Source organism: Pan troglodytes, chromosome 10 (assembly GCF_028858775.2).
Source record: "Pan troglodytes isolate AG18354 chromosome 10, NHGRI_mPanTro3-v2.0_pri, whole genome shotgun sequence".
Taxonomy (NCBI): domain Eukaryota; kingdom Metazoa; phylum Chordata; class Mammalia; order Primates; family Hominidae; genus Pan; species Pan troglodytes.
Genome location: NC_072408.2, coordinates 20,873,562 through 20,900,405, shown reverse-complemented (window position 1 = coordinate 20,900,405; position 26,844 = coordinate 20,873,562). Strand labels below are relative to the sequence as shown.

The following is a 26,844-nucleotide window of genomic DNA, read 5'->3' as shown; positions in this document are numbered from 1 at the left end:
GTTTTTCTTTAGCTGGAAGCATGACAGGAAAAACAAATGGGTGTCTCTTTAAAGTGACAGCTATTCTAGGGGTGTCACCTTGCCACTGGCCTTCCTTTCCTGTCGTCGTCCTCTGTAGGCCTCTGACAATTCTTGGAATAAAATTGTATTGCCCCAGATTCCCACTTGTCTCAGTCCTTTCAGGCTACTTATAAACTGAGTAACTTATAAAGAACAGAAATTTGGATGGGCGCAGTAGCTCACGCCTGTAATCCCAGCACTTTGGGAGGCTGAGGCAGGTGGATCATGAAGTTAGGAGTTCAAGACCAGGCTGGCCAAGATGATGAAACCCCTTCTCTACTAAAAATACAAAAATTAGCCTGGCATGATGGTGGGCGCCTGTAATCCCAGCTACTCGGGAGGCTGAGGCAGAGAATTGCTTGAACCCGGGAGGTGGAGGTTGCAGTGAGCTGAGATTGTGCCACTGCACTCTAGCCTGGGTGACAGAGTGAGACTCTGGGGAAAAAAAAAAACACCAGAAATTTATTTCTCACTTTTCTGGAGTCTGGGAAGTTCAAGATCAAGGTGCCAGTAGATTTGGTGCTTGGTGAGGGCTCATGCCCTGACTCATAGAGAGCATCTTCTTGCTCTGTCCTCACAGGGTGGAAGGAGCAAGGCAGCTCTCTGGGGCTTCTTTAATAAGGGCACTAATTTGATTTATGAGGGCCTCACTCATCTCTTGATACCATCAGATACCATCACCTTGGGAGTTAGGATTTCAACGTATGAATTTGAGGAGGATGCAAACATTCCGACCAAAGTCCCACTGTGTTATTTAACCTAATGACAAGGTCAGCTTTGCCTAAGAGTTGTATTCATGTAGTAGGAGAAGTCTAGGATCAGAGACTGGCCAGGGTTTGGAATAGATACACATGATATAATTATTCTATTGTGAATTCATTCCCTTTTTTCTACTCACCCATTGTTGGTGACTCACCCTCCCTGCTTTTCTGAATTACATGATCCTATGAAGCTCCTCTTCAACTGTATCTTTAAGTCCAGAGAAGAGAGCGCTGGTGAGCACCATTTCACCCTTACCAGGAAAAATTACTCCTATATGACCAAACATCCAGGGTTTCATTCTGGGTAGCCTGTGGAAAATGTGAAAAGTTCAAGCTGTGAGAACAAACAGCCCAGGCAGAGCCAGGGGCTGGCAGCTCTCATTGCCGAATCAGGATTTTTGGATACCAGCTGGATATTTCCCAATCTGTATTTTTTTCAATAAGGGGTGCTGAAGAAATGCTCAGCAATTTCTCAGCTGCACAACAATATGTTCCTGAACTGAGAAACCACTATGTAATTTTGTTTAAAAGCCCAGGTCTCTTGTAACTGTACTTTGAAGCTCTCATTGGGGGATAAGAAGGAACTGCCCCTTAGAAAAGACACAGTTTTGTTAGCCTGGATTGCTATAAAATGGAGATGAGCCATGGGATAGAAGATAAGGGGCACAGAGCAAGAAAAGACATACCATTACCCAGGAGGAAATCAGGGGAAATAGGAGGACAAGGCTGAGAAGGTGTTCATTTTGTGTTTTCGGACTCATCTAGCTAAAGGTAGAGAGAAAATGCAGGACTTGGTATCTCAGAACAGCAGGTGAAACACAGCTTAAAATGGGAGACATTTAAAATGGCTTCTCCCTGGAAAGGAAGGAGAAATCAGAAGACGCTCAAAATTGACAGGGGAGGGTGTGTGCAATGCCCGGGTCAAACCAAGACCTGTGGTGTCCTGTAGGTCAGAGAAAGCATATCTTCTATATGTCTGAAGTAAAGCTTAATCGGATATGAGTTCAAATGGCAATAATTTTAACTTGCAGCTTAGACATACTGTTTGAGCCTTATTCTGTTCTGCATATATTATTATCAGAGTAGAAGTTAGAGAGCAAACTAAATGTGATATTAATTTGACATTTATATGTTTATAGAACACATAGTGATCCAATTTCATACTACATATACTTCTCCCTGATATCTGTATCTGAGTACCATTCACCTTCTGGACCACTGAGCTTATCTCACCTCCATAGATAGGTTTATGTGTAGATCAATGACATTTTTGGATTATGCACTCTGTGACTGAGTGATACACATTCACAAGCAAGAAATCCAAAAGCCTTGAAAAATGGAAAGTATGAATGTGTGTGTATGTCTGTGTGGGCATGTGCATTTGTGTTTGTATAGCTCATTTGACAACAAAACCTGACCTGAACTGACATGAGGCCATTTAGAGCCTTTATTCTACACTGTGTGACTCTTCATATGTTTTGCTTTAGAAATATTAACATATTTGATTTTAGGGAGCTTCCCTAGGCTCTGGCAGGAACCCCAAGGATTTCAGACAAGGCAAGTATAGACATAGGTTGATTTTCTGTAAAGTCTAGGAGACAATTTTAGGAAGAAAAGTATTACAAATATCTGCAATTTAAATATTTAAAAATATTTACTGTAAATACAAACTTGTAAAGGCATTATATAAAAATAAGTAATGAACACAAATCTTTGTACCCACTTGGTTCAAAATCTCCATTACCATCTTTGGTTTGATTTTTTTCTCTCTTCCTTTTTTTGTCCTGTTCTTTTTCTAGGATGAGTCCTCCATGTTCTTCCAGTTTGGCCCATCAATTGAACAGCAAGCTTCCGTAATGCTCAACATCATGGAAGAATATGACTGGTACATCTTTTCTATCGTCACCACCTATTTCCCTGGCTACCAGGACTTTGTAAACAAGATCCGCAGCACCATTGAGAATAGCTTTGTGGGCTGGGAGCTAGAGGAGGTCCTCCTACTGGACATGTCCCTGGACGATGGAGATTCTAAGATCCAGAATCAGCTCAAGAAACTTCAAAGCCCCATCATTCTTCTTTACTGTACCAAGGAAGAAGCCACCTACATCTTTGAAGTGGCCAACTCAGTAGGGCTGACTGGCTATGGCTACACGTGGATCGTGCCCAGTCTGGTGGCAGGGGATACAGACACAGTGCCTGCGGAGTTCCCCACTGGGCTCATCTCTGTATCATATGATGAATGGGACTATGGCCTCCCCGCCAGAGTGAGAGATGGAATTGCCATAATCACCACTGCTGCTTCTGACATGCTGTCTGAGCACAGCTTCATCCCTGAGCCCAAAAGCAGTTGTTACAACACCCATGAGAAGAGAATCTACCAGTCCAATATGCTAAATAGGTGAGTGTGGAACAGAGGGCACGTTGATGGTGGAGATGAGAGGGGAGCTTCAAAGACTGGGGTTGGAAGTTCAGAAACTGCAGGAAGAACAGTTCAAGATGGTAGCAGGTTGAAGCCTGGCCTTGGGCATGGCAATTGGTCATGACTGGGGGAGTGTTTTGGATCCAACCTTGCCAAAACAACTTTCATTTATTGAGCACTTATTATGTGTTAGATGTTACTCTAAGGGTTTTGCATGTTTGGTTTCATTTGATCCTCAAAATAACTCTATAAGTCAGGTTTTAACAATTGTTTCTATTTTACAGTACGAAAGAATAGGCTTGGAGGTGTAAATTATACAATGTCATGTTGCAAGTGAGTGGTCAGTTTGGAGTTGAACCTAGGCCTCTCTGATCTGTAAGTACTACTTGATCACAAAGAAAGATGCAGGAGACTTAGAAATAAGGGAGGACTAGTCCACTTACCTTTGGAATATTGCTGTATTGTAGTAAGATTGAAGAACAGGTTATGCGGATCTGTAGTCATATGAAGGATATTCTTTCTTTAAAGAAACAGGCTTGGTTTTTGTCTCTTCCTTCTCCAGCCTCTGCCTTTAAGGGTGAGGATGCTGCTATAGAGGTGGCTTTTATAGTTACTTTTAGTCTGGTTTGTTTAGCAAGCCCTCACCTTGCATAACCCAGCCATGACTGCAGTGCATCCTCCGTGGGGTATTAAATGACTCTGCGGGGTAGAAGATTCTATACTATACTTTCGTGGTTTTATTATTTGTATAAAACTTCTATGTAAGTACATTATAAAAATTCAAACTAAATAGAACATAAAGAAGTGTGTTTTAGAAATAAAAGTGATCTTAAATCCAACTAATTGGAGATAATCATTGTAGAAATAATTCGTGAACATCTTTCTAGATATCTCTCTATGCATGTACATTTATGTGGACATAAATACACAATGTTACATATATGGAAATATAAGTATACTTGCTGTTCAATAGCTTGATTTCTTTCATTCAACAATGTTTTGGACATCCATTTGAAATTATTTTTAATTGTATTAAGATGTACAGAAAGGTATTCAGAAAAACTGAATGCATACTCAGGTACTCACTATCTACCTTAATAAATAAAATATTAAAAGGTGTACTTGGGATGTTAAAAAACATATAGTGGAGGTTGAGTGGGTAAATTCTAGCAGGGAGCTGGACTGCAGTCTGTAGAGTACAGCTTCAATTCAGGGTTGAAACTCAAACCAGGTTCACAGTAGTTATATCTGTGATCCAATCTTGATATTCTTCCACCATCAACTCTCTAGAGGTTCCTCTTTCCATCATCCCTAGGTATTGCCCCTTGCTTGGTACAGATTGTCTTGGTTTTTCTTCTACCTCTCTGGTTTCCTTCTATTCCAGTTCCATCTGGGGCTCCTTAGCACACTCCTGTTTTATGCATCCCTTAAATATGGGCACTTCTTGGGGTTCTAGACCCTCTTCCTTTCTCATCCATTCCCAAGGATACAATTAATGTCTGTATATTTTCCAAAGTGACATCTCTGGTTGCAACCTCTCCCTTGAGCTCTAAATTTGTATTCTTAGCTGTGGCCAGATATGTTTCTTTGGATTCCATGGGCACTTCGAACTCACAGTATCCAAAGCTCAACTTCTATCTCTTCTCCCACTAGTCTCCCACCCTCTCCTAGCCAAATCTGCACTGCCTGTCAATGATGTATTCTATTACAAAGTTACCTAAAATAAAAATTTCCTAGATGCCCTTGGTTCCACATCCCTGACACCTCATAGTCAATAGTACTGTTTGCCCCGGATTTTAGTCTCCCCATACCTCTGGAATGCCGTTCTTGTTTTCATCTCTCCTACAACATCCCAGTCCATTTTTTCTCACGTGCATTACTACAGGGCTTCTTACATGATCTTCCTCCTCCAAGTTCTGCTGCTTTTCAATTTACATTGCAGCCAGGGTGATCAAAATTAAAAATGTGATTTCATCATTCTCTTGCTTAATACCTTTCAGAGGCTTTTCATTGCTCCTTTAATGAGGTCCATTCTCCTTAATATGGTTTATAAAGACTTCAGCCTCATGGGCCCTGCCTATCTTTCCAAAATTCTCTCATGCTTTTCTCTGCCTTGCACGCTACCTTCCTGCAACACTGAACTTAGTTCTTCAGAAACACCATGCTCTCTCTTGCTTCCAGCTCTTTCCTCTCTCTGTCTTAAACTTACTCTCCAGCGTGCCCCTTCCCACCAAACACAGGTGCTGATGTTCCCTTACCTGCCTCATGCTCTTCATTTGTCAGATTCCTCAGGCTTCAGTCTTGGCATTACTTCTGCTGGGAAGTCTTTCCTGAGCTTCAGAATAAGATTACTGTATTATATGCCTTCACTACATCTTGTACTTTTCAGATAAAGCCACTCTTCAAACTGTGGCAATTGCATGCTGTATTATCTCCCTTCCCTGTGAGCTCTGTGAGAGTAGTGACCTTCCCATAGCACTCATTTCTCTGACCCCATTTCCTGCACAGTGCATGGCACCCGGAAGTGAATGATGCCCTCCAAGACTCAGTGCACACCTGCTCTGCAGAAGCCTTCCCGTTCTGCTCTGTTCTTGCAAGATAATAAAGATTCCCTTGAAAAATGTACTGTTGATTCAGTTCTGTAGCTTTGGTTTTCCTCCCACTGCTTTTCATGTTAAATTCAAATCTGATTCAGATTATTTTCCCAAATGTTTGCTAATTAAAACCAAAGCTAACAGTGAAGGACTACTGAGACTAAAACATCTGCCCAACAACACGAAGAAATCAAGTGAATGTTACCTTAAAGCTCATAAATATGGCCCAGGAATGCCTACTTTTAACTTAAAACTTCTGCTGGGTAAACAATGATCTGCAGATATTATTATTTCCTGCTTGGCTTATGTTACATTACAATGTAAATGTCATCTCTGAAGCCTGGTTTCTAACCACATATCTCTGAAATCGCAATTGGTTTTAACCTTTGTTGCCATCCCTCTGAGGCCTGAGATGCTCCCGTGTGGCCACCCAGGAAGGTGGCCCTACTCAGTCCTAGAGGCCCACATCCGTCTTTTCCAGTGTAGCAGTCCTACAGGGAATAAGGATTATTATTCATCAATTCCTCAGGCACCAGTGTAGAGCAGAGAGACTGAGAGAGAGAGGGAGTCCAGCTTCACTTGATTTCCCAAATGTACAGCTTAAGAAGTGTCTTCAGATTTACCTACCTACTTCTCCACTAAAGCATTTCCTCTGCAAACTGCCCCAGTTCCCTGCCTTTACTTGGGTTCTGCACCTGCCTGCCCGCTGGACATCTCTTGGATGTCTCCCTTGTCCATACACCTCCATTCTTCCCTTATCTCCATTGTCTTTCTCTTCCTTCCTCTCCATCCAAATACATCTTCTTCTGGTTCTTGAATGTAATCCCTGCCTGTCTTGAGAATATTTTAGTATAGTTTCCTATCAGGATCCAGAAAGGATTGGTGTTGACTAACAGGGTTTATAGAGTTAGCCCCAAGTCTGCAGTTTTATCACCAGGCACAGCACGCTCAAAAGCAGCAGTGGAATCAATTAGGCACATTCAGTTCAAGCTCCTCCTACTTACCCTGCTCTGAAATCAGACTCTCCACCCCTTCAGAGCTCTGGTCTCACTAGGGTCACTCTTTTAAATAACAAACCAAGCAGCCACACCATTTAGCCACAGCAGGAAATCTTTGCAAATAAAATTGCTGCAAATGGCTGGTTGTTTTATAAGGATGACTTTTCCTTTGGCCTGCTATTCTCCTCTCAGCAACTGCAGTAGGGAGGAAGGCTCTCTGGGAGATTTCTGGGAGTGGCCCAGCCCCAGCATGACACTAGGGATGTAGGGTTAGGAAAGTGGCTTCTCCTCTCACCTTCTGAAAAGACAATAGCATTCATAGGCCCCTTTCCCTGCTAGAAGCATTGTAGGGGGAGGTACAGGTCTCATGCACACCTATCCGGATTACAGCTTTCTTTCCACGTGGGGAAAGTTCCTAAGTCTACACTTAGGGGATGGAGAGAAGAGGTTATATGATATACCTGAATCCCAAAGAGAGACATGTATTTGAAGTGATTCACTTGTTAGTTACCAGAGGAAGAATGTATTTTTATGGCATAAAATCCTTCTCAGGGAGGATCCTTAAATGCACTATTTCAATTCACTATCAAATGAACATTACTTATCAGGTGTTAATCCAAATTCCTCACCGATAACTTCTTAACTCCTTGAAGCTTGGCCTGTTATAGACTTAGTGATTATCTCCAGATAGATTCTGGGTTGCCTGGAGGAGGCATTTTGCCAGGGTTGCAAGAAAAATACTTAAGCCAAGTTAAATTTGAATTTCAGATAAACAATGAATAATTTTGTTAGCACAAGTCAATACTAAATATTGCATGGGACATATTTATACCAAATGAATATTTGTTATTTATCTGAAATTCAGATTTCATGGGGCTCTTGTAGTTTTATTTGCTAAATCTGGCAACCCTACTTTGAATACATATAAAAATTAATTTTCTGTTGGAACTTCATAGCATTCATTTGTGCCTTAGTAATAAATATAGTACAATGCCCTATACTGTAGCCGAAGACATGCTAAGAGAGTTTTATTCCAACTGATAACTTTATTTGATTGAAAGAGCTGGAGAATTTCTTATGCTATATATTCTCTAAGGGAAGAATTTTCTTGGTTCCTGAGAAAAGTCTAAAAACCTTTTGGTACCAGATGATCTGAAAATGTTTAGAAAATGATTAGGTAAGTTTTCCAAACCCATCTTCATTCCCCTGAGCTGGGAAGAAATTGTGAGTTATTAGGAGGCACCCGTCTACATTTTTCATTTGTCATTTCTCCAAGGAGCAGTTAGTGGTTATTTTCCTTCTCCATGTACTCTGTAATCTCTGATGGTCTGTTTCTGTCACTCACGTGATGGTACACCTGCCACATACCTCTGTGCTCTCTTTCTGTCCTGAGAGCCCGCTGCTTCTCTTCATACAGAGCTACTTTTGGAACTTGTAGAAAGAACGGATGCTATTTGAGATAGATGGATCTTAATATAGCAAACCTCTTATGAATCTTGCCTAATTACTTTTCCCCAGTGTCTTTAGTTTTTCTACTCAACATTTGTTTCCTCCTTCCCTAAATTCTTCTTTCTCAGTGAAAGTTGCCATCTTAAAAGGCTGGGTCGTCCTGGCCCAGCCTTTGAGGGATCGGGAAGAGTGACTTTGAATAACTGATGTGAAAAAAAGTACTTTGTTAGGTTCTTAATGAAAGAGCTGTGATAAGCTCAATCTTCCTACAACCTTGAGGCAAATTCCCCATCTTTGGAACCAATGTATGAGCCAGATTGTTCTCATGGGATCCTCATTTGACTCTTGGCCTGGAAAGTGCTGAAAGGTTAAAAAAAAATGAGGAATTGAGTCAATTAGTTTTTAGGCATTATGGGCAAGAGCTGCTTGGTCATTACCCATCTTTTATTTGTTATTAAATGTTCGATGAGTGCCAGCACAGGCAGATTTATGGTAAGGCAAACACATGTTATAGGTTCACTTCACATAATCTAATTTACAGTGAAACAACCAAAAGGTTACATGAATGCATAGTAATAAGCGGTATAGCTGGCACAGTGGCTTTTCATCTTATTAAAGAAGTGCGCCAGAGTCTAAGGAAAGCTACATTTTTATGTATATGCACAAAAATGCACATTTTAATGCAAAATGTTTAGTAAAATGACACACACCTGTATATAGAGGGAGGGAATGACTTTATCTGCTCAGTAGTGTAAAAGGATATATAAGTTGGGAAAGATAATTGAAGAACCTAATAACTATCCTAAAAGATACATTCAATGCTTATTGTAGTTCAGGCATAACAACGCATGTGTTAGCTGTGTACGGAACAATCATTGAATGGGAGGACGATTCAAACTCTTCTGTTTTCCTCTAGTCTTTCACATTCCTCATATCGGACATATAGATGGTCATTTCAGTAAATGATTGTTGCTTCTTCTCCCTGAAGTCAAACTTGTGAAAGGCATTTTCAAGCATTTTTAACACTGAGACCCCCTACAGTATTCTTTCCTTAATCACTAATTCCGCGGCTGACTTCTAAGATTTAAAACTCACCCGTAATATAGGTGGTGTTTTTCTTCTTTGTCTCTTTTTTGTTATTCTTCCTCTTTCTCTTCCCCCCCCTTTTATTTTTCTCTTCGCCTTCCTCCTTTTTGCATTTCGATAAAGTCCAAAATGGATTCCTATAGTCCATTCTGCATTGCTCTAAAGGAATACTAAAGGCTGGATAATTTATAAAGAAGTTTATTTGGCTCACAGTTTTGCAGGCTGTACAAGAGGCACAGTGCCAGCATCTGCTTCTGGTCAGGGCCTCAGGAAACTTCCACTCATGGTGGAAGGTGGAGGGGGGCCGGCATGTGACATGGTGAGAGAGAAAGCAGGAGAGTGAGGGGAGGAAGTGCCAGTCTCTTCAAATAACCAGCTCTCACATGAATTAATAGAGTGAGAACTCACTCATGACCATGGGCAGGGCATTAAGCCATTCATGAGAGATCCACGTCTGTGACACAAACACCTCCCACTGGCTCAATCTCCAGCATTGGGGTCTCATTTCAACATGGGATTTGGGGGGGACAAACATCCAAACTGTATCACTCCTTTAAAAAATTAGTGTGATTTAGAGGAGAGGGCAGGGGATACAGAGGGTGAGTGAGTGGGGAAAGAGTTACATTTAACTGAGGACAGTGAGTGGGGTGGAGAATGCACATCTGTGCAGGGGAAGAAGATACAGATGGAATATGGTCTATGGGAAGGAATAGGATGGTCTTGAAGGCAGAAGCAAACCCGAGAAGGGTAATGGCTCTCAGTGGAGAAAGCAGACAAGCCTCATTCTGAAAACAGATTCTGCCTCAGAAAGGACGTGGGTTGGTGACAATGGCATGGGTTAAAAAGCGGGTCATAGGTATATATTTAAATCAGCCCCAGTTGTCAGCCAGGCTGCGAAAGTTATGAACTCCATCGTTAGTTGCCTTTTTGAGTACTTACTGCATCCCCAGCGCTGTGCAGTTACCTAATTTGATCCCTGCAAAAATCCTGATGCAAATGTCCTCGAGAGACATTCCCTGATTACTCTGTTTAAAAGGGCAACTTGTATTCCCCACCCTCCCAAGCACTCTCTGTCCCTTTCTCCTGCTTTATTTTTTGACATAGCACATATCTGATATACTGTATAAATTATATTTTAAAATACTTTGTTGTCTCCCTCCTCCCAGTAGAATTCATGCTCAATGAGAGCAAGGTATTTTTTTTAACCTTTGTATTCTCAGCACAGTGCCTGATAAGTAGGCAATTGATAAATATTTATCAGATTAAAAAGCAGGAATGAAAAGACAGGAATCATTATTCTCATTTTATATGTTTTTAAGGAAGCCGAGGCCCAGGGATCCCCAGCTCAGGCTGTGTGATGCCAGACTGACCTGATCTGCCTTAGGGGTCCTGGATTTCAGCCCCTCACTGTGCAGCACATTAAGGAAGCTTTAAAGAAAGCTCAGCTTTCCTTAGCATCAAAGCATTAGAGCTGGAAGAGTCTTTAGTGCTCATCTAATCCAACGCTTTCAATGCATGTCTTCTTAATGAATAGATGGTAGGATGGAATTTACATATGTGAAAACAGTCTCAGAGCGGTCACTCCTCTGTTGGAGGCTGGGCAGGCACAGAAGCCAGGTGTCCTGATGGCAGGAGCGGTGCTCTTTGCTAGAGCATGCTGCCTCTCCACTGCTTGGCCATGTCCTCAGAAGGGCTGGCAGGCAGCCAGGACTTTGCTGTTAACCTTTGCCCTGGCCTGCCAACGTCCCCAAGGCTCTTGCTCCCTTGGTTCTTACCTAGACAAGGATGCAAATTCACAGTTAATGGGAATTGAAGCTGGTATTATTTAGGAATTGAGTGGGAGTCATTTCTCCATCTGCTCTCTCTTCCCACCAGAGGATAAAGGCTGCCTGGGTGGGGGTAAGGATGGGAATGAGTTGCCAGAAAGCTGGAGTGCTGTCATTTCTGGTTACAGACGTGGACTGGAAGCCTGAGTGAGGGCTGGACCACAGCTGTGCAAGGTCAGCTTAACTAACATGAGCTTCCCGAGAGCAGAGATGGTTGTGTGGCTTTTATATCGACATGAGATCTTGCACAATTTAAATAGATAATGCTTTGAGTCTTTCTCTTTGTTTCCTCTCAAATGGTGCTGTCAGGGATGCATAGGTGGTCATGTCCTGGAGAAAATTCTCCAGGATCTGATGTGGCCGATAAGGATTTGGAAGAAGCAGGGCATTTAGGATGACTACTGAGGGATCTGAACAGCACTGTAGATAGGGCACGGGAGAAGCCAAGGAAGATATGTGGCAGGAGCTAGCAAGAGAACCTTCCCTCGGCTTTCAGAAATTTTTGGTGGCGCGTCCTCTTCCGGGAGGACATGGTGGGGTTAGCTCGCCCAGACTGGCACCAGTCTCCAAGCTGAGCTGGCTGGTCACACATGAAGGAACTGCTGCTGACAGATTAGGGCTTCCCGCTGCTGAAATCTGTTCCCTCTTGTCCAGCTTCCAGCAGCAGCAGCCGGCCGGGGGCTGCCTACAGCTTCCCTCAATGCCCAGGCCTTTTCTTTCCCTCATTCATTACTGCTCCACACCCCACCCTCTGTCTTTCTTTATTCTTTTCTGTCTCTTTCTTTATTGCGTGTTTTGTTCATTGATCTTTTGCTGCCCCTCTCTTCTTTAGCCAGCTTTCATTTAAAGCTTTTAAAACCTTTCTTGCCTTTACCTTTCTATGTTCATAAATGACCGCCTGTGGAATTCTTGCACGCACACACTCGTATTCATGTGTGCATGTATTCCTCATCCAGACAGCACCTATTTACGTATATTTGCATTTGTCAAGTGAAGAGAGAATTAAGAAAACTGGATAAAACACTTTTATATGTTACATTTCTCTAATTCTTTCTATTGCTGAGACTATTTAGATGATTACATGAGAAAGGTTGAATATGGGATAGAAGTTGGGAGGAATTCTTAAAAAATGGCTTGCCTGGAATTAGCTCTGATGAATATCAAGTAAATATTTCCTTCCAATCTGATTCCATTGTTAAAGTCTTGACGGCTGTAAGGATGGTCACTAAATATCCCTAGCACATTTATTGTTTGGGCGAAGGAGGGAAACCTAGTAGTCAAGTGGTTTTATAAATTGTTGATGAGCCTATAAATGAATCTTCTTTTTCTAAAGTTAAGTTCTCCTCTGACAAGCAACAGGAATAGCCATGGAAACCACCCTGTGACAATATGGTATTCATTGTAAGTGGTCCTTTTCACACTTTTCCAAAAGAGATTATAGATGGGGTCCAGATGGAGATAGGTGTCAAAATACATTTAGTGTTAGACAAAAAACCCAATGATCAAAAATTTCGTTGTTCATCATCATGGCTAATAATGATGATGATTAAAGTGAGGATTTTCATACAGATAATCTTGTATATCGTCTCACTAAATCATTATAACAAACATGTGAAGGCTTCTTTTATTCACTGCAAGGATTGGCTGCGGACTTCAACAGAGAAACCTCACATACTTGCTTCCTTTTTGTTTTCTCAGAGGTATTTCCAGACACTCCCACTGACTTTCTTCCTCCCCTGCTTGAAAACAAATCTTTCAGGCACTTTTGTTTAGGCAAAAACAGCACAATAGAGCATTATTATATTACAGTTCACTATTACACAGATCTTAATAATGTGTCAAATTTCCCTCATTATTGACTATAGAGGACAAGGTGTGTGTGTGTATGTGTGTGCATATTAGAGACTATGACTCAAAATAGTGGACTCCACAGGCTACATGGGGTCATTGTCCTCACTTCTGTCACATGTGCTCACATGTGTTCACATGGAGACTTGGCTTTTTTACCTAAAGGACAAGAGGTCACATATTCAACAACCTGATGTATCTAGAACATAACCAACAGTCATGAAGAAAGCAGAAAAGGGCTCTGAGCTAAAATCCCTGACACAAAACTCTTGCCCTAAAATGACTGCTGTTTCTTGTCATACAGAGTGTCGCTCAAAGCACGTTTACTCTAATTTTACACATACTTCTAAGAAGCTTGTGGGCAGTTGGGTTATCTATGGTGTGGAGTCCCAGTAACCCAGTTTAAATGAGATACGTGAGCATAGTTAGGTGGTCTGTCCAGAGCTGGGATGACAGCTGCATGTCATCAGGACTCAGATGCCTGCTAGCTTTCCACTCTTTCATCCACTGGGTATGTCCTTCATCCCCATGCCTAAGATGGCTGCTGGAACTCCAGTTTCAAGCAGCAGATTGAAGTTAGAAAGGAAGGAAGCTAAATCGTTTCCCTGTTTAGGAAATTCCCCTGAAGTTCCACACTTTGCTTATAGTCTGCTGGTTGGAAATCAGTCAATGGCCACACTAGCAGCAAGGAAAATTGGGAAATATAGCTTAGTTTAGTTTTTAACCTGGGCAGTAATGTGCCCAGTTAAAAATCAAAGTTCTAAGCCGGGCACAGTGGCTCATGCCTATAATCCCAGCACTTTGGGAGGACGAGGCAGGCAGATTACCAGAGGTCAGGGGGTTGAGACCAGCCTGGCCAACATGGTGAAACTCCATTTCTACTAAAAATACAAAAATTAACCAGGTGTGGTGGTGTACATCTGTAATCCTAGCTACTTGAGAGGCTGGGATAACAGAATCACTTGAACCTGGGAGGTGGAGGTTTCAGTGAGCCGAGATCATGCCACTGTACTCCAGCCTCGGCAACAGGGTGAGACTCTGTCTCAAAAACAAAAAACAAAGTTCTGTTAACTAGTGAGAGAGGGCCAAGGCCATATCTTTGGTAGACAACTTTGAGATATTTGTTTATATGATTTCCTAGATAACAATAGCTTAGGTATAACAGACATGACGATGAGGATCAGATAGGCAAACCAACAGCATTAATAAATAACAGAATGGAAAAGAGTGGAAGATATTAGAAAAACCCAGCAGAAAACCTTGAAAAGCAGAGTTGTATAACACCATTTGGGGAGAAATGTCATCTACACCCCAGAAAGCATATACCCCGCATAAAAATCCCTGTATAGCAAAAAAGCATAGTCATTGTTAAGTCATCAATAAGAGCTTAAATTATATTGATTATCTTAGGTATAAAAAGTCAGAGAACTCTGTAATGCCTTTCTGAAATTTTCCATTAAAATGCTTCCTATAATCAAGAAAAAGCCTGTACTTTAAAATACTAAGCTTCAGCAATTTAGAAAATTTATTTTTAAAAAAGATTATTGAGTGAATACTATGTGCCAAGGGCTTTATATAGCATAATTTAAGCTTAGAAGTATTGCACAGGGATATGATTGCCTACAATTTTTAAATAAAGAAACTGAGATTGCCTGAGTGAGGTGGCTCACACCTGTAATTTCAGCACCTTGGGAGGCTGAGGCAGGTAGATCACTTGAGACCAGCTTGGGCAACATGGCAAAAACCCCATCTTTATAAAATACAGAAATATTAAATTAGCCAGGCATGGTGGCATGCACCTGTAGTCCCAGCAACCTGGGAAGCTTAGGTGAGAATCACTTGGGCCCAGGAAGATAGAGGCTGCAGCGAGCCATGATCATGCCACTGCACTCCAGCCTGGGTGAAAGAGCAAGACCCTGTCTCAAAAAAATAAAACAAAAGCAACAACAAAAAACCCCAAACCCCCTGAGATCCAGAAAGATTAAGACTTTTGCTTACTTTGTGTTTCAAACTCAAATTTTTATGAATTCCAGGCGTACTTTGCCCCAGGTTGTTCATCTTTCTATGTCCTTTGCTAAAGAGGTTGAGTGAATTAGGCATGACTCACATGTATATAAACATATCATTAACCTGTGGGACAGGGTGGTTTGGTAATAAAGAGTTTCCTGGCTGGGCGCGGTGGCTCACGCCTGTAATCCCAGCACTTTGGGAGGCCAAGGTGGGTGGATCATGAGGTCAGGAGTTCAAGACCAGCCTGGGCAAGATAGTGAAACCCTGTCTCTACTAAAAATACAAAAAAAATTAGCCGGGCGTGGTGGCGGATGCCTGTAATCCCAGCTACTTGGGAGGCTGAGGCAGAGAATTGCTTGAACCCGGGAGGTGGAGTTGCAGTGAGCCGAGATCACACCACTGCACTCACAGAGTGAGACTCCATCGCAATAAAATAAAATAAAATAAAATAAAATAAAATAAAATAAAATAAAAAAATAGTTTACTTTCTTGGATTCTCTGCTATTTCTTGCCCTAAAGACTAGACCATGATAAATCCAGAATCAGCCTGGGAGTGGCATCCAGGACACACATGGTAAAGACTTCCTACACTGAACCTGCTCATCTCACTCTCTGTCCTGAAGTGTGCCCATCTCTACTTGCTGGTCTTGCTCTGATCTTGCTGATACCTCCCTTTTCCTAATGGGAAGGAGGATTATTTTTTCTTATCCTATTCCCAAATCCTTTAACCCATAGAGGAAAAAACAACAACTTGTAGTCTTTGCATACCTGAAAAATCCTTGGAACTGAAGCGGGTGGAGACTTTCTGGTCTACAACCTGCCAAGGTTCAGGGAGATTACAGATGCATTGAAAATACTGTCAGGGACATGCAATAGAACAAAACAAGACCTTGGCCTCTGCCATGATTTACAAATGTCCTCCAGTACCACTATTCATTTTTGACAGGTCAGATAAGTTTGGATTTGTTTAAGCCTTGTATTCAGCTGGAGATTGGAGAAAAGTTAAAAAAAAAAAAAAAGAAAATGCTATTAGAAATGAAAGAAATGGGACATGTGGGGCCCACTTTTCTGCACTTTGCAAAATTACATTCACTCTTAATTCACTGAGTGACACATCCAGTAGGAATGTGGACCCCGTATTCTGTATGTACTGAACCCTGTGCCGGATGCCGGGAATACAGACAATACATAGCATTCATCTGAGTGTCTTCACAAGGAGTGGAGTGTGCACAGATGCTTTTAGTTTGCTGTTTAGACTTATTTTTCTTGAAATATAAAGTGAATTGCCTAAAAGACTAGCAGAATGAGCTTCAGGAACGAAGAATTTCAGAATGTTAGTGAAAACCATCACGAATTTCCTGGTACCTCTGATCCAAGGCCATGGAGGATCCTTTCTGATAGAGACTAAGAGAGTGGAGTTCAGGAGAAAGGAACCATTCCAATATAGCTGATTCTAGTTTGATTCTCTAATCTCATTGTCTCAGTTTATTGGCCACCTGCAAACTCAAAACTTCGTGAAAGAATATTCTTTGGAAATAGACCAGAGTCCCCTTCCCCCACGTGCATACACCCGCACTTTGTGGGCTCACTCACTAAGTTTAAAAATAGGAACCATGGTGTTGCCATGACTCCCGGTGCTACTCAGCAGCGTTCCTTTTCCCTTTGATGTGATTCCTCTTCATAGCATGATTTAGTGAGAATCTGGCTCAGAGCGGCCTCTAGTGGCTCAATCCTTAGGGATGCGCTTCCTTCCCCGAACATTCAGCCCAGTTCCAAAATTAACCACCTTAGCCAAGTTGAACACTTGTGTGTTTAGAACCATTCTCCATGCAATCAGCTATTTTTTTTCAGAATCTTTCTCATCAGCCACAAGTATTACACCAGGGAGTACCTACTGAGTGCTCAGAACTGTGGGGAACAGCCCAGGTGTTCACCATCTCACTGGCCAGGAGAGACCTGCATTCCCCAAACATTTGGTGAACAGTAGAGAGCAGTGGCAGGGAAGCTATGTGGTAGAGGCAGTAATGATGAATAAAGTAATCCCAGTAAAATAGGTTGGTTAGGATCATCAGAAGTTAGCTTTTTTTTTTCTTTTCTTCTTTTTTTTTTTTTTTTTTTTTGAGACGGAGTCTCACTCTTGTTGCCCAGGCTGGAGTGCAATGGTGCAATCTCAGCTCACCACAACCTCCGCCTCCTAGGTTCAGCGATTCTCCTGCCTCAGCCTCCCAAGTAGCTGGGTAGCATGCACCACCATGCCCGACTAATTTTGTATTTTTAGTAGAGACAGGGTTTTTCCATGTTGGTTAGGCTGGTCTCGAACTCCTGACCTCAGGTGATGTGCCTGTCTTGGCCTCCCAAAGTGCTGGGATTACAGGCCTGAGCCACCACACCCAGCCACATTTTTCTTTTTCAGATACAAGAGTCTTCTAAAGTGTATCAACTGATACTGACTCAACAGCCTCAGGGATGTATTGACGTGCTGACTTCCTCCCGTGCTGTCTTCACCATGTTTTCAGTTTCCTGTGTTTTGAGTTCCTTGTGTCAGTGCTTCTCAGTCATGACTGCATGTTAAAATTTCCTGAGAGGCTTTAAGAAACTGTATACAGACCCCAAGCCCCCACCCAGCACACATTCTGATGTAGCTGCCCTGGAAGAGGCTAAGGGCCTGGGAACAGACGTGTATTAAAAGCATCCAGGTTGATTCCTAAGGGCAGCCAGGAGTTGTAAATCACTGTTCTCCACTCTCCTGTCATTTTTTTTTTTTTTACCTCGGTTATCAGAATAGGGTAAAATGCAATGATAGCATTCACATGCATTTGAACTTGGTGCTCTTGAAAGAATTCCTTCCTTTCATTCTTTCCTGACTAGTCTGAAGACTGTGATTTCCATTGGTGCTATGAACTTCAAAATTGGAAAGGGTACAGGATATGAACATTTCATCATGGTGATCCTCTTGCAGGTGGTCATGATTTCCTAATTTGGTTTCTGTTCCTGTTGCTGGTACTTCATGAGTCTATTTTATGCAGAGGGATGAGTTTTCATCAGTAAAACTGGCAACATGAGCATCAAAACAAATTTGACTTTAAACAGCATTTCAATTCCTCTGTACATAGATTATAAACCCAAAAGAAACAGAACTTTGAAGTTTCAAATTTGATGTGTCGACTGGCCTTGATGAGAAATTGATGCTTTGCTAAATTTTGGAGTACACAAGTGGTTTTAAAAATGAAAGTTATTAGCACTAGAAAGTGATGTTCTTTGTATTACTACACTGTTATTATATTTAATGAAATGGCTTTCTGAGGTACTGCAGATAAAAGGAAAAGCAGTGTTTAGAATAAGACACAGGGTAAGTGCCAAGATAAGAAAAGAAATGGTGGGCTGTCTTTATCTTACAGTGTTTCTCCTGGAGGCTGGGAGAGTCCTCCTTCAGGGGAACCAGTTGAGATGGGCTTGATGATGTTCTGGAAAGGGTTTGTAGGTGGATGCGTAATGTGTGGCATTTTTGTGGTTCTGACCGAGCCCAATCTTGGCAATGTCTACTGTGGACAAGCAAGGCCAAGGTATAGCTTTGAAACTGTATTAAGAAAGAACATAATTTTTCAGAATTATGGGTAGGGTAATGTAATCTATCTGATTAAACACTTGGAAACTTTATGTTTGTCTAAAGGAATAAGAAGAAGAGGAGAAAGAAATGCTTATTACTATTGTTAAAGTGCTTTATGATTTCTGAGAAAAGAACCATGGCAGAACCTCCAGGTACACTTAACAAGTAGGAGATTAGTAGGTAATTTTTATCATTGGCTTCAACCCCTTTCTTCCACTCATCCAGCTATCTCTCTAGCATTTATCACAAAGGTGCCTGGATGAACAGACACCATTTTGTATCACGTCCTTAAGGTCATCGGACTTGAGTTTTGTGGAATGAGCAGGAAGAAATCAATCTAGAGTGCCTGTTCTCCAAACTTCAGATTTCACATTTAAGATATATGAACTTTCAGCCGGGCACAGTGGTTCAAGCCTGTAATCCCAGCACTTTGGGAGGCTGAGGCAGGCAGATCACAAGGTCAGGAGATTGAGGCCATCCTGGCTAACACAGTGAAACCCCGTCTCTACTAAAAATACAGAAAATTAGCCAGGGGTGGTGGCAGGTGCCTGTAGTCCCAGCTACTCAGGAGGCTGAGGCAGGAGAATGGTGTGAACCTGGGAGGCGGAGCTTGCAGTGAGCCGAGAAAGCGCCACTGCACTCCAGCCTGGGCAATAGAGAGAGACTCCATCTCAAAAAAAAAAAAAAAAAAAAGATATTATATGAGCTTTCTGGAGTCTCTTCCCCATAAGTGTAATATGAGAGAAGAACTAATAACTATTAAGAAGCATTTATTAATTGCCACATAATGCATGTTCCTCTTTTGGGCTTGACAAGGAATTTATTATATTGTATATTGCATGTTCTTTTTCTTCTTCCTCTTTTTTTTTTTTTTTTTTTTTTTTTGAGATGGAGTTTCTCTCTTGTTGCCCAAGCTGCAGTGCAATGGTGCAATCTCTGCTCATTGTAACCTCTGCCTGCCAGGTCCAAGCTATTCTCCTGCCTCAGCCTCCCAAGTTGCTGGGATTATAGGCGCTACAGGCACGCACCACCATGCCCGGCTAATTCTTTGCATTTTTAGTAGAAATGGGGTTTCACCATGTTAGCCAGGATGGTCTTGAACTCCTGACCTCAGGTGATCCGCCCGCCTCGGCCTCCCAAAGTGCTGGGATTACAGGCATGATTGGCCTGGCCATATATTGCATGTTCTAATATTGACCTGGCTTCTCAAGGTTTGATTGCAAATATCTTACGTAGACAGCTAAATCCTTGTTTTCCATATGAACAATGACTGATAGTGTAAGTGGGATTATGTGTTTAGCTGGCTTTTTTTTAATTTGAAAGTAAATAGAGGTTTTTCTGGATTTCATATCACGGACACACAAAGCAATACTGAGTTCTGCATTTGAGGTTAAGGATGGGTGAAATGAGATGTAGCTACTACATTGCATCCTCAAACAATTTAAGACCTGGGAATTTTAGTGGGCAAGAGTCTGTGTCCGTTATTAACGTTCCTTGCACTTGACAGGGGTTTCCTTTCCTTGGTTGTCATTGTTTCCATCTTGCCTGAAGTGATGTCAATCTCATTTCATCCTGGCTATTTGGTGTTGTCTTGAGAACCAGAAAGGGAGAGGAAAAGGCACCATAGTTAATCTGCCCAGAGTGCCTGACTGCACTGGCTGCCATACTTTAAGGGTGACCTAGAAATGCCATATGCTGTCCTGGAGGAGCAGAGGAGCTGAGGGTACATCCAGGAGTTCAGTGGCCACCTGTTTATTCCCGCCGCCACCCCCCGCCCCCCGCCGCTTTTCTATGGGAGATGATAGTTCATGTTTCTCAGTGTCAAGGAAACTGAGAAATTTTTCTTTTTCTATTTCTATTGCAAAGGTAAAAGTGAGAAGTGGGAAAAGCAAGCAAGCCCAGCATTCAATTCAGCCTTGGAAATCTTGTGAATCCTGTGTAAAGGACACACATGCTATGTCTGTCAGCCCTGGCAGTGACACGTGCTTCAGATTGAGGTTATTTTTTTCCAAAAAAAAAAAAAATCCTGTCTTCCATTCCTTCCGAACCCTGGGAAAGGATCCTACTTCTCCACACTCGGTTGTCCCAGCTGTCGTATCAGTCATTCTGGTTATTGGTAAGCAGCAGGGAAATATGTCTATAAGAAATTGACAGGAGACATAAAGGAACAGGATATATCTGATGAGAAGGAGGGATTTCGGAAATAAATAAGATTAGGGCGTGATCCTGTAATGCCCAGGTGCTTAGTCCCCTAAGCAGAGCCCTGTTGGTCCAGCATGCATTGCATTGGCCCATTCTGATACTATTGAGATTCTGCTGAAAAAGCAGCAGCATCATGACAGGAGAGCAGTCTGCCTTAACATAGCAGCATTATGCCATGAGACAATGAAAACCCTGCTTTTATGAATTTAATTCAGGGAAAAGGAGGTTGACTCCTTGTAGGAGTATATGCTTAAAATTTCTCAAATACAGTATGCTTTCCTTCACAAAGGAATGAGACCCAAGGCTTGACCAGATATCAATTTCAAAGGCATGACAAAGACCCAACAAGCATCTTCCAGGAAGCTGATGTCTAGTCATTGCATTGGATGATAAGAAACCTATCACCTTCATGTCTGCACTTTTTTAGATGGAAACATTATCATTGAAGACTTCAAAGTAGCTATAGTAGTCTTTCTCAAATCAAGTTGGGTATGAGAAAGAAGTTGTAACCATGTTTTATTGGCTCAAATAAGATTTCCGTGTGCTGCAAATAATAAAGAATTGGATATCTAGAGCAGAAACCTAATTTCCTCACAAATCTCTGATGGCTTATTTTATCCACTGGATGTGGTCCACATTTCTTGGCAAGCCATAAAAGACCTTTGAATATCTGGCCTTAACCTTCATAATTGGGCTTATCTTATTTAACTACCCTCTCCTCCAACTCCCCACCTTATGCCAACATATACTGCTTGTGATCTCACAACATCAAATAACATTACTGGCCACTCTCTTAGTATGGCAATCTTTTACCCCTTCATGCATTTGCATAGGCCGTTCCTTGTGATGCTCCTCTCTTTCAATTTCCCTGGAAGGACATAGGTGTCCTTTAAGATCTGACTCAAGTGCTGCCTCCTCTCTGAAGCCTTCTCTGACGATTCCAGGCAGAATTAGTCATTCCTCTCTTTGTGCTCCCATAGCCCTTTGTTCATACCTACGGCATAGCACATAGATGTGCAAACAGTTCACATAAAAAAATCATTATGGTATCCACCCTAGGATTCATGGCACAGTAGACACAAACATTTTCTATTGAATGAAAATGTGAATGAATCCATAAAGAAATAAAAGGTTGGGTTTGTGCACGTGGAGTACAAAACCTGATTATTATTTTTAAAGATTAAATATGCCGTCTTCATGTGTGAAAATGACTCTTTGGATTCATTGGCAGAAGCAGTTAGGCTTTGAACTAGTTTTCAGCATTTGCTGTGTGCACATAAAGCGTTCCCATGGTCTCGGGCTTTATAATCAGTAACGTACTTGGAAGGGATTCCTCACTGCTCTTTATTCCTTTTATATCTGCATCAGTCAGACGTCCATCACCCTGCACAGTGCCCCTAAGTTAAGTCATCCTTTCTTGCCACCTGCAGAGTCACTATCCTCATTAGCTTGTGGCTAGATTTCTATAACAAGCTGCTCTATTTCCCATATCTTGAATATCACAAAATCATCTACTATGAATTTTGTATTTTTCAAGTACCATTTCGGTCATTTTACTCATGTGATTAAGTACCTATGGGGGCTTCATTTAGCAAATTGAAACTTAGAATGGAAATTATCCTCCCTAGATATCATCAAGTTGATCTCAAATTACTTTCTGAAAGGAACTGTTCTCTTGGCAGACCCTTCTCTTTTCCCTCCAGACTGTATGGTATAGTGGCAAGAAGCAAGACAGCATGGTTCTGTTCCCAGCTTTGTCACTAATTTGCTGTGTTACCTTAGGCAGGCAAGTCATTTTACCTTTTCAGACTTTGATTGGTTTTCTTCTCTGTAAAATAATGTCTTACAAGAGATGCTTACTTGGAAAGAAAGAATTTAGAAGACGTGAGCCCTACGGTCCTTCTGATTCCAAAGTTTTTTGATTTTTTGATTATATGAGGTATTGAACTTCTATGTTTCTTTCCAACCCTGTGATCAATGAAGAGGCTTGAAGAGATTTTAATCCAGAACGCTGGCCTCATTTATACCACAATATTATACAGCAGCCAACAATGTCTCAGAGGGGGAGTGAAGATTAAGAGCCTCTACGCAAGCCTACCTCTTGCATGGATGTATACAACACCAGGAGCCATCCTCTTTTAGATTGGTTTTAGTTTTTCATTTAGCCAAGCTTTTGATTCACTTGATAAAGAGAAATAAATAGGCCAGATTTTATTTTCTTTGATTGAAAAGATTTATTTTATATTCTCCTTGCCTCAGCGAACACTAACCTACCCAGTTAGTTTAATTACCCAATTCTGGGCTGTCTGAGTCCTTGATTCTGCTTTCCTCATCTCAGGCCTACTTGGTAGAGCTTTTACTTTTGGGGAAGTATAGGGTGTTTATGACAATGAATAGGGTAAAGGTCAAAAAAAAAAAAAACTTTAAACCGCTTTGGGTCAACTTCTTTTACCTAATAGGTTCTGCTAATGGAATTGTTCAGCATGCCCAAGGTTGAGTTTTCCTGATATACCCCCATAAACCTTGTCCTCCACTGGTTTTCTCCAACTCAGGGGAATGGCATGGTTATCCTTCCTGTTGCACGTACCAGAAATTCACAAGTTATTTTTTATTCTTTCCTGGCCCTCACTCCTTTCCTTTAATCATGTATCCCAAATCTGTTTACTTCTTTTCATGTTCTCTACAGTCCTGGTTAAACTTTTAATATATGTGTGTGTTCCTCTAACTAGACTGTTAGCTCCACGTTGGCAGGGATGTGTCTGTTTCACTCACCATTGCATTTTAATGCTTAGCACTTTAATGAGCTCAGTGCAGGCATTCATTATATACTTGTCGAGTGAGTGAATTAACTTAAGCTAATTGTGAAATTAAGCTTGATTTATCTATGGACTTGATTTTCTCTGGGCTCTTGGATTACCTATTTAAGATTTTGTTTCAGATTCTATTTTTAGATTCTTTATATTTTCATCAAACAGTAAAGTACCTACTTTGCAAAGAGCTATACTCACTGTGAAGGATAACACAATAGAAAAGACATGATCCAGCTCACTTAAGAAGTTGAGTTTTGTCAAGAAGTGAAGTCCCCACACACAAAAATGTTGAGTAAACATGAAATAATATGATTACATGTCTCACATTGGTATAGTACAATTCAAATGCTATAGTAGAGGGATATTGTCTAGGTCGGCTGAAGTTACAGCCTTGATACATCTTGGAGGGGTTGGAGTGACACTTGACCTGGATTTCAAAGAACGTAGAATACAGAGGCCCGAGGGAAGGGGGGGTTTCTTCAAATGGGAATAATAGCATGAACAAAGATTTGGACTTGACACTGAATATTTATGTGAGGGTTATATTGGAATCAACTTGACCTGAATGGAATTGTAAACAAGTCATGGGAGATAAATGTGGTGTTTACAAGTGGAACAGAGTTGTTCTTTTGAAAGGCAACAAGCTATCATCAGAAAGGTACCATATTGGGAGTTGGCATGGAAATATGTGATCTTAATTAAGTCATTTATTTTTCTCCAGATCTGTTTTCTCATCCAAAAAAAAAAAAAGTGTGGTAATGAACATGCAATAGTAAAGGGTTGCATTACATTAAATTTTAGCTCTTACATGCTCTCATTCTGTAAATGAGTTCAACTAGGCACCATTAGTGTATTTCTGTTTTAAATCCTTTCTCTATGAAACAGCCTAGTTAGTTCTTGAATCTCTACCCATGGCTGAATGAGTGTTACTATTAACCAATAGGTCATGGAGAACCCTGAAAGCTAGATTAATGTCATTTAACTTTACTCTGGAAGGTAATCATAAAAAAACACTTGATGAAATAGTTATGATAAATGGTTATTTTAAGAAAATTAATCTCATTATTACTATATGAGAGAATGGGGAAAGAGTAAATCAAGATGGGGAGGCAAGTCAGGCCTTTTTCAAATTCCCCAAATGTGAGGTGATGAGGGCCAGAATTTTGGTGGCCATTGGGATTGCAAGATAATTTTGAAGGACACTTCTTTAGGATCCAGTAATGTCCTCTGTAGAGCTAATACAGGGGACAAAATGGTCAAAGCTGGGCTTTTGGTTTCTTTTGTTTTTTGTTTGTTTGTTTGTTTGTTTGAGATGGAGTCTCACTCTGTCACCAAGGCTGGAGTGCAGTGGTGCAATCTCGGCTCACTGCAAGCTCCACCTCCCGAGTTCATGCCATTCTCCTGCCTCAGCCTCCCAAGTAGCTGAGACTACAGGTGCCCACCACCACGCCCAGCTAATTTTTTTTGTATTTTTAGTGGACACGGGGTTTCACCATGTTAGCCATGATGGTCTCGATCTCCTGACCTCGTGATCCACCCGTCTCAGCCTCCCAAAGTGCTGGGATTACAGGTGTGATGGCTTTTGGATTTTAAGATTGAAGGGATGATGATAGATTGGTGGAAACTGAGAAGTTGGAGTGGGAACTTGCTTTTCACAGAAGCTGCATCAAATTCTGAACTGAGGGCTGGACACGTTAGTGAGGATGTCTTGTAGTGCCTACAGCTATGCAGTCTGGAACGTGGAATTACAGATTTAAAATTTATCAGCATAGAGTGGATACAACTGTCAGTGGCCCAGCTGAGAAAAGCTGAGTTGTCTCAGGAGAAGAGTATCTAGAAAAAAGTGAGCTATGGACTGAGCCTTGAACATCAGGTATAGTTCCAGGGCAGGAGGAGCCACAGTATTCAGTGAAGGACACAGGCCTGGTGGAGACAGGAAAGGAGGATTGTGGTGGTCAGCTGTATAGGTGCACATGTTATTAAAGCCAAAAGAAATAACCATTTTAAGAAAGGAAAGGGGTTCAGTCATGTCAAATGTGGTAGAGAGGGCAGGCATTTGTGGGCCGACCTTACCTTTTATTTCCCTTTTTTTGTACACTTAACTACCATTAATCAGGGATTAATTATTTAGTTTTTTAATTATTCTGCTCAGTTGCCTAATGTTTGATCATTTTATAAACAGCATAAGGAAGAAATTTAAGGGAAGGGAAAGATTCAAACCATTTTCCCCCTATTATGAGGTGTAGGAAAAATTTGGTGGGGAAGAAACTTAACACTCACTATCACCTACAATGAGATTTGGGGCCCTTGGCACGTGATTAGATGCCAGGGGTCTCTCAACATCCTGGCCCGTATACTTGTTAGCTGAATGACCATGGCCAGGTTCCTAACCTCTCTGGGCTTGCTTCTTCATCTATAAAAACGGAGGCAACACTAAAGGCTTTGTACTGTTTTTGTGCTCGTTAAATAAGAATGTATACAAAGTGCTTAGCAGGGGGCCTGGAACAAAGAGTACCAAAATACAGTCAGTTTGTTTGGTTATTAGTATCTAATTTTGCTTGTTTTATTGGGCTATCCCTACTCATATTGACATTAATTATTGATAATTGAATAAAACATTGTATTTGGAAAGTGTAATCATTTAAAATTGTATTTTCTTTTTCTCATTTTTTGAAGACGAACGGATTTCTTCCATTATAGTTTTATAAGACATAAATCTATATGAAATCTGAGCAATTCCTTGTTCCTGAATTTTCCCTGCCAAGGGACCCCAGCCTGGGGATGGCACCTTTATGAGGAACAGTGAGGAAGTGGCCTGGGGATGCTTCATGATAGGAAGAAGGAAATTATCTGAGTCTCTCAGTCTGAAGTGTTTTACTGATGTTGGAATGGGGATTCATCCTGAAATTAAAAAAAAAAAAAATAGGTGTATATTTCTCAGAGCAAAGATACATGTGCTGACAATTTAGATTTTTTGCCCAGAGATGCTGGCATTTTGTTTCTGGGGGCGGTTCTTATGTTTCCAACAGTGTTCCCACTGCATGCCATGTTCTCTCCTCCTCGCCCTTATCCTCCCACCCCCCTCCCCATATGGCTTCCTCTTTGTCTCGCCCACCCTACTCCTGGTTTCTTTCTGTCTCTCTCTTCTCCTGTAGATATTTCCTTTCGGCAGCA

At 41.4% G+C, this 26,844-nt stretch overlaps 1 protein-coding gene across 4 annotated transcripts in view; it reads left to right on the top strand.

The window, feature by feature from the left end:
• The window catches only part of GRIN2B (glutamate ionotropic receptor NMDA type subunit 2B), a 439,528-nt gene that overhangs the window by 225,724 nt on the left and 186,960 nt on the right, over positions 1-26,844 (top strand). For 3 of the 4 annotated variants that reach the window (XM_016922999.4, XM_528744.7, XM_016923000.4), the window contains one exon: positions 2,621-3,219. In XM_016922999.4, coding sequence (XP_016778488.1) covers positions 2,621-3,219 — 599 coding nt within the window. Of the gene's footprint in view, positions 1-2,620; positions 3,224-26,844 lie in introns of those variants that run through there. The other variant, XM_054664096.2, reaches the window with a different exon arrangement.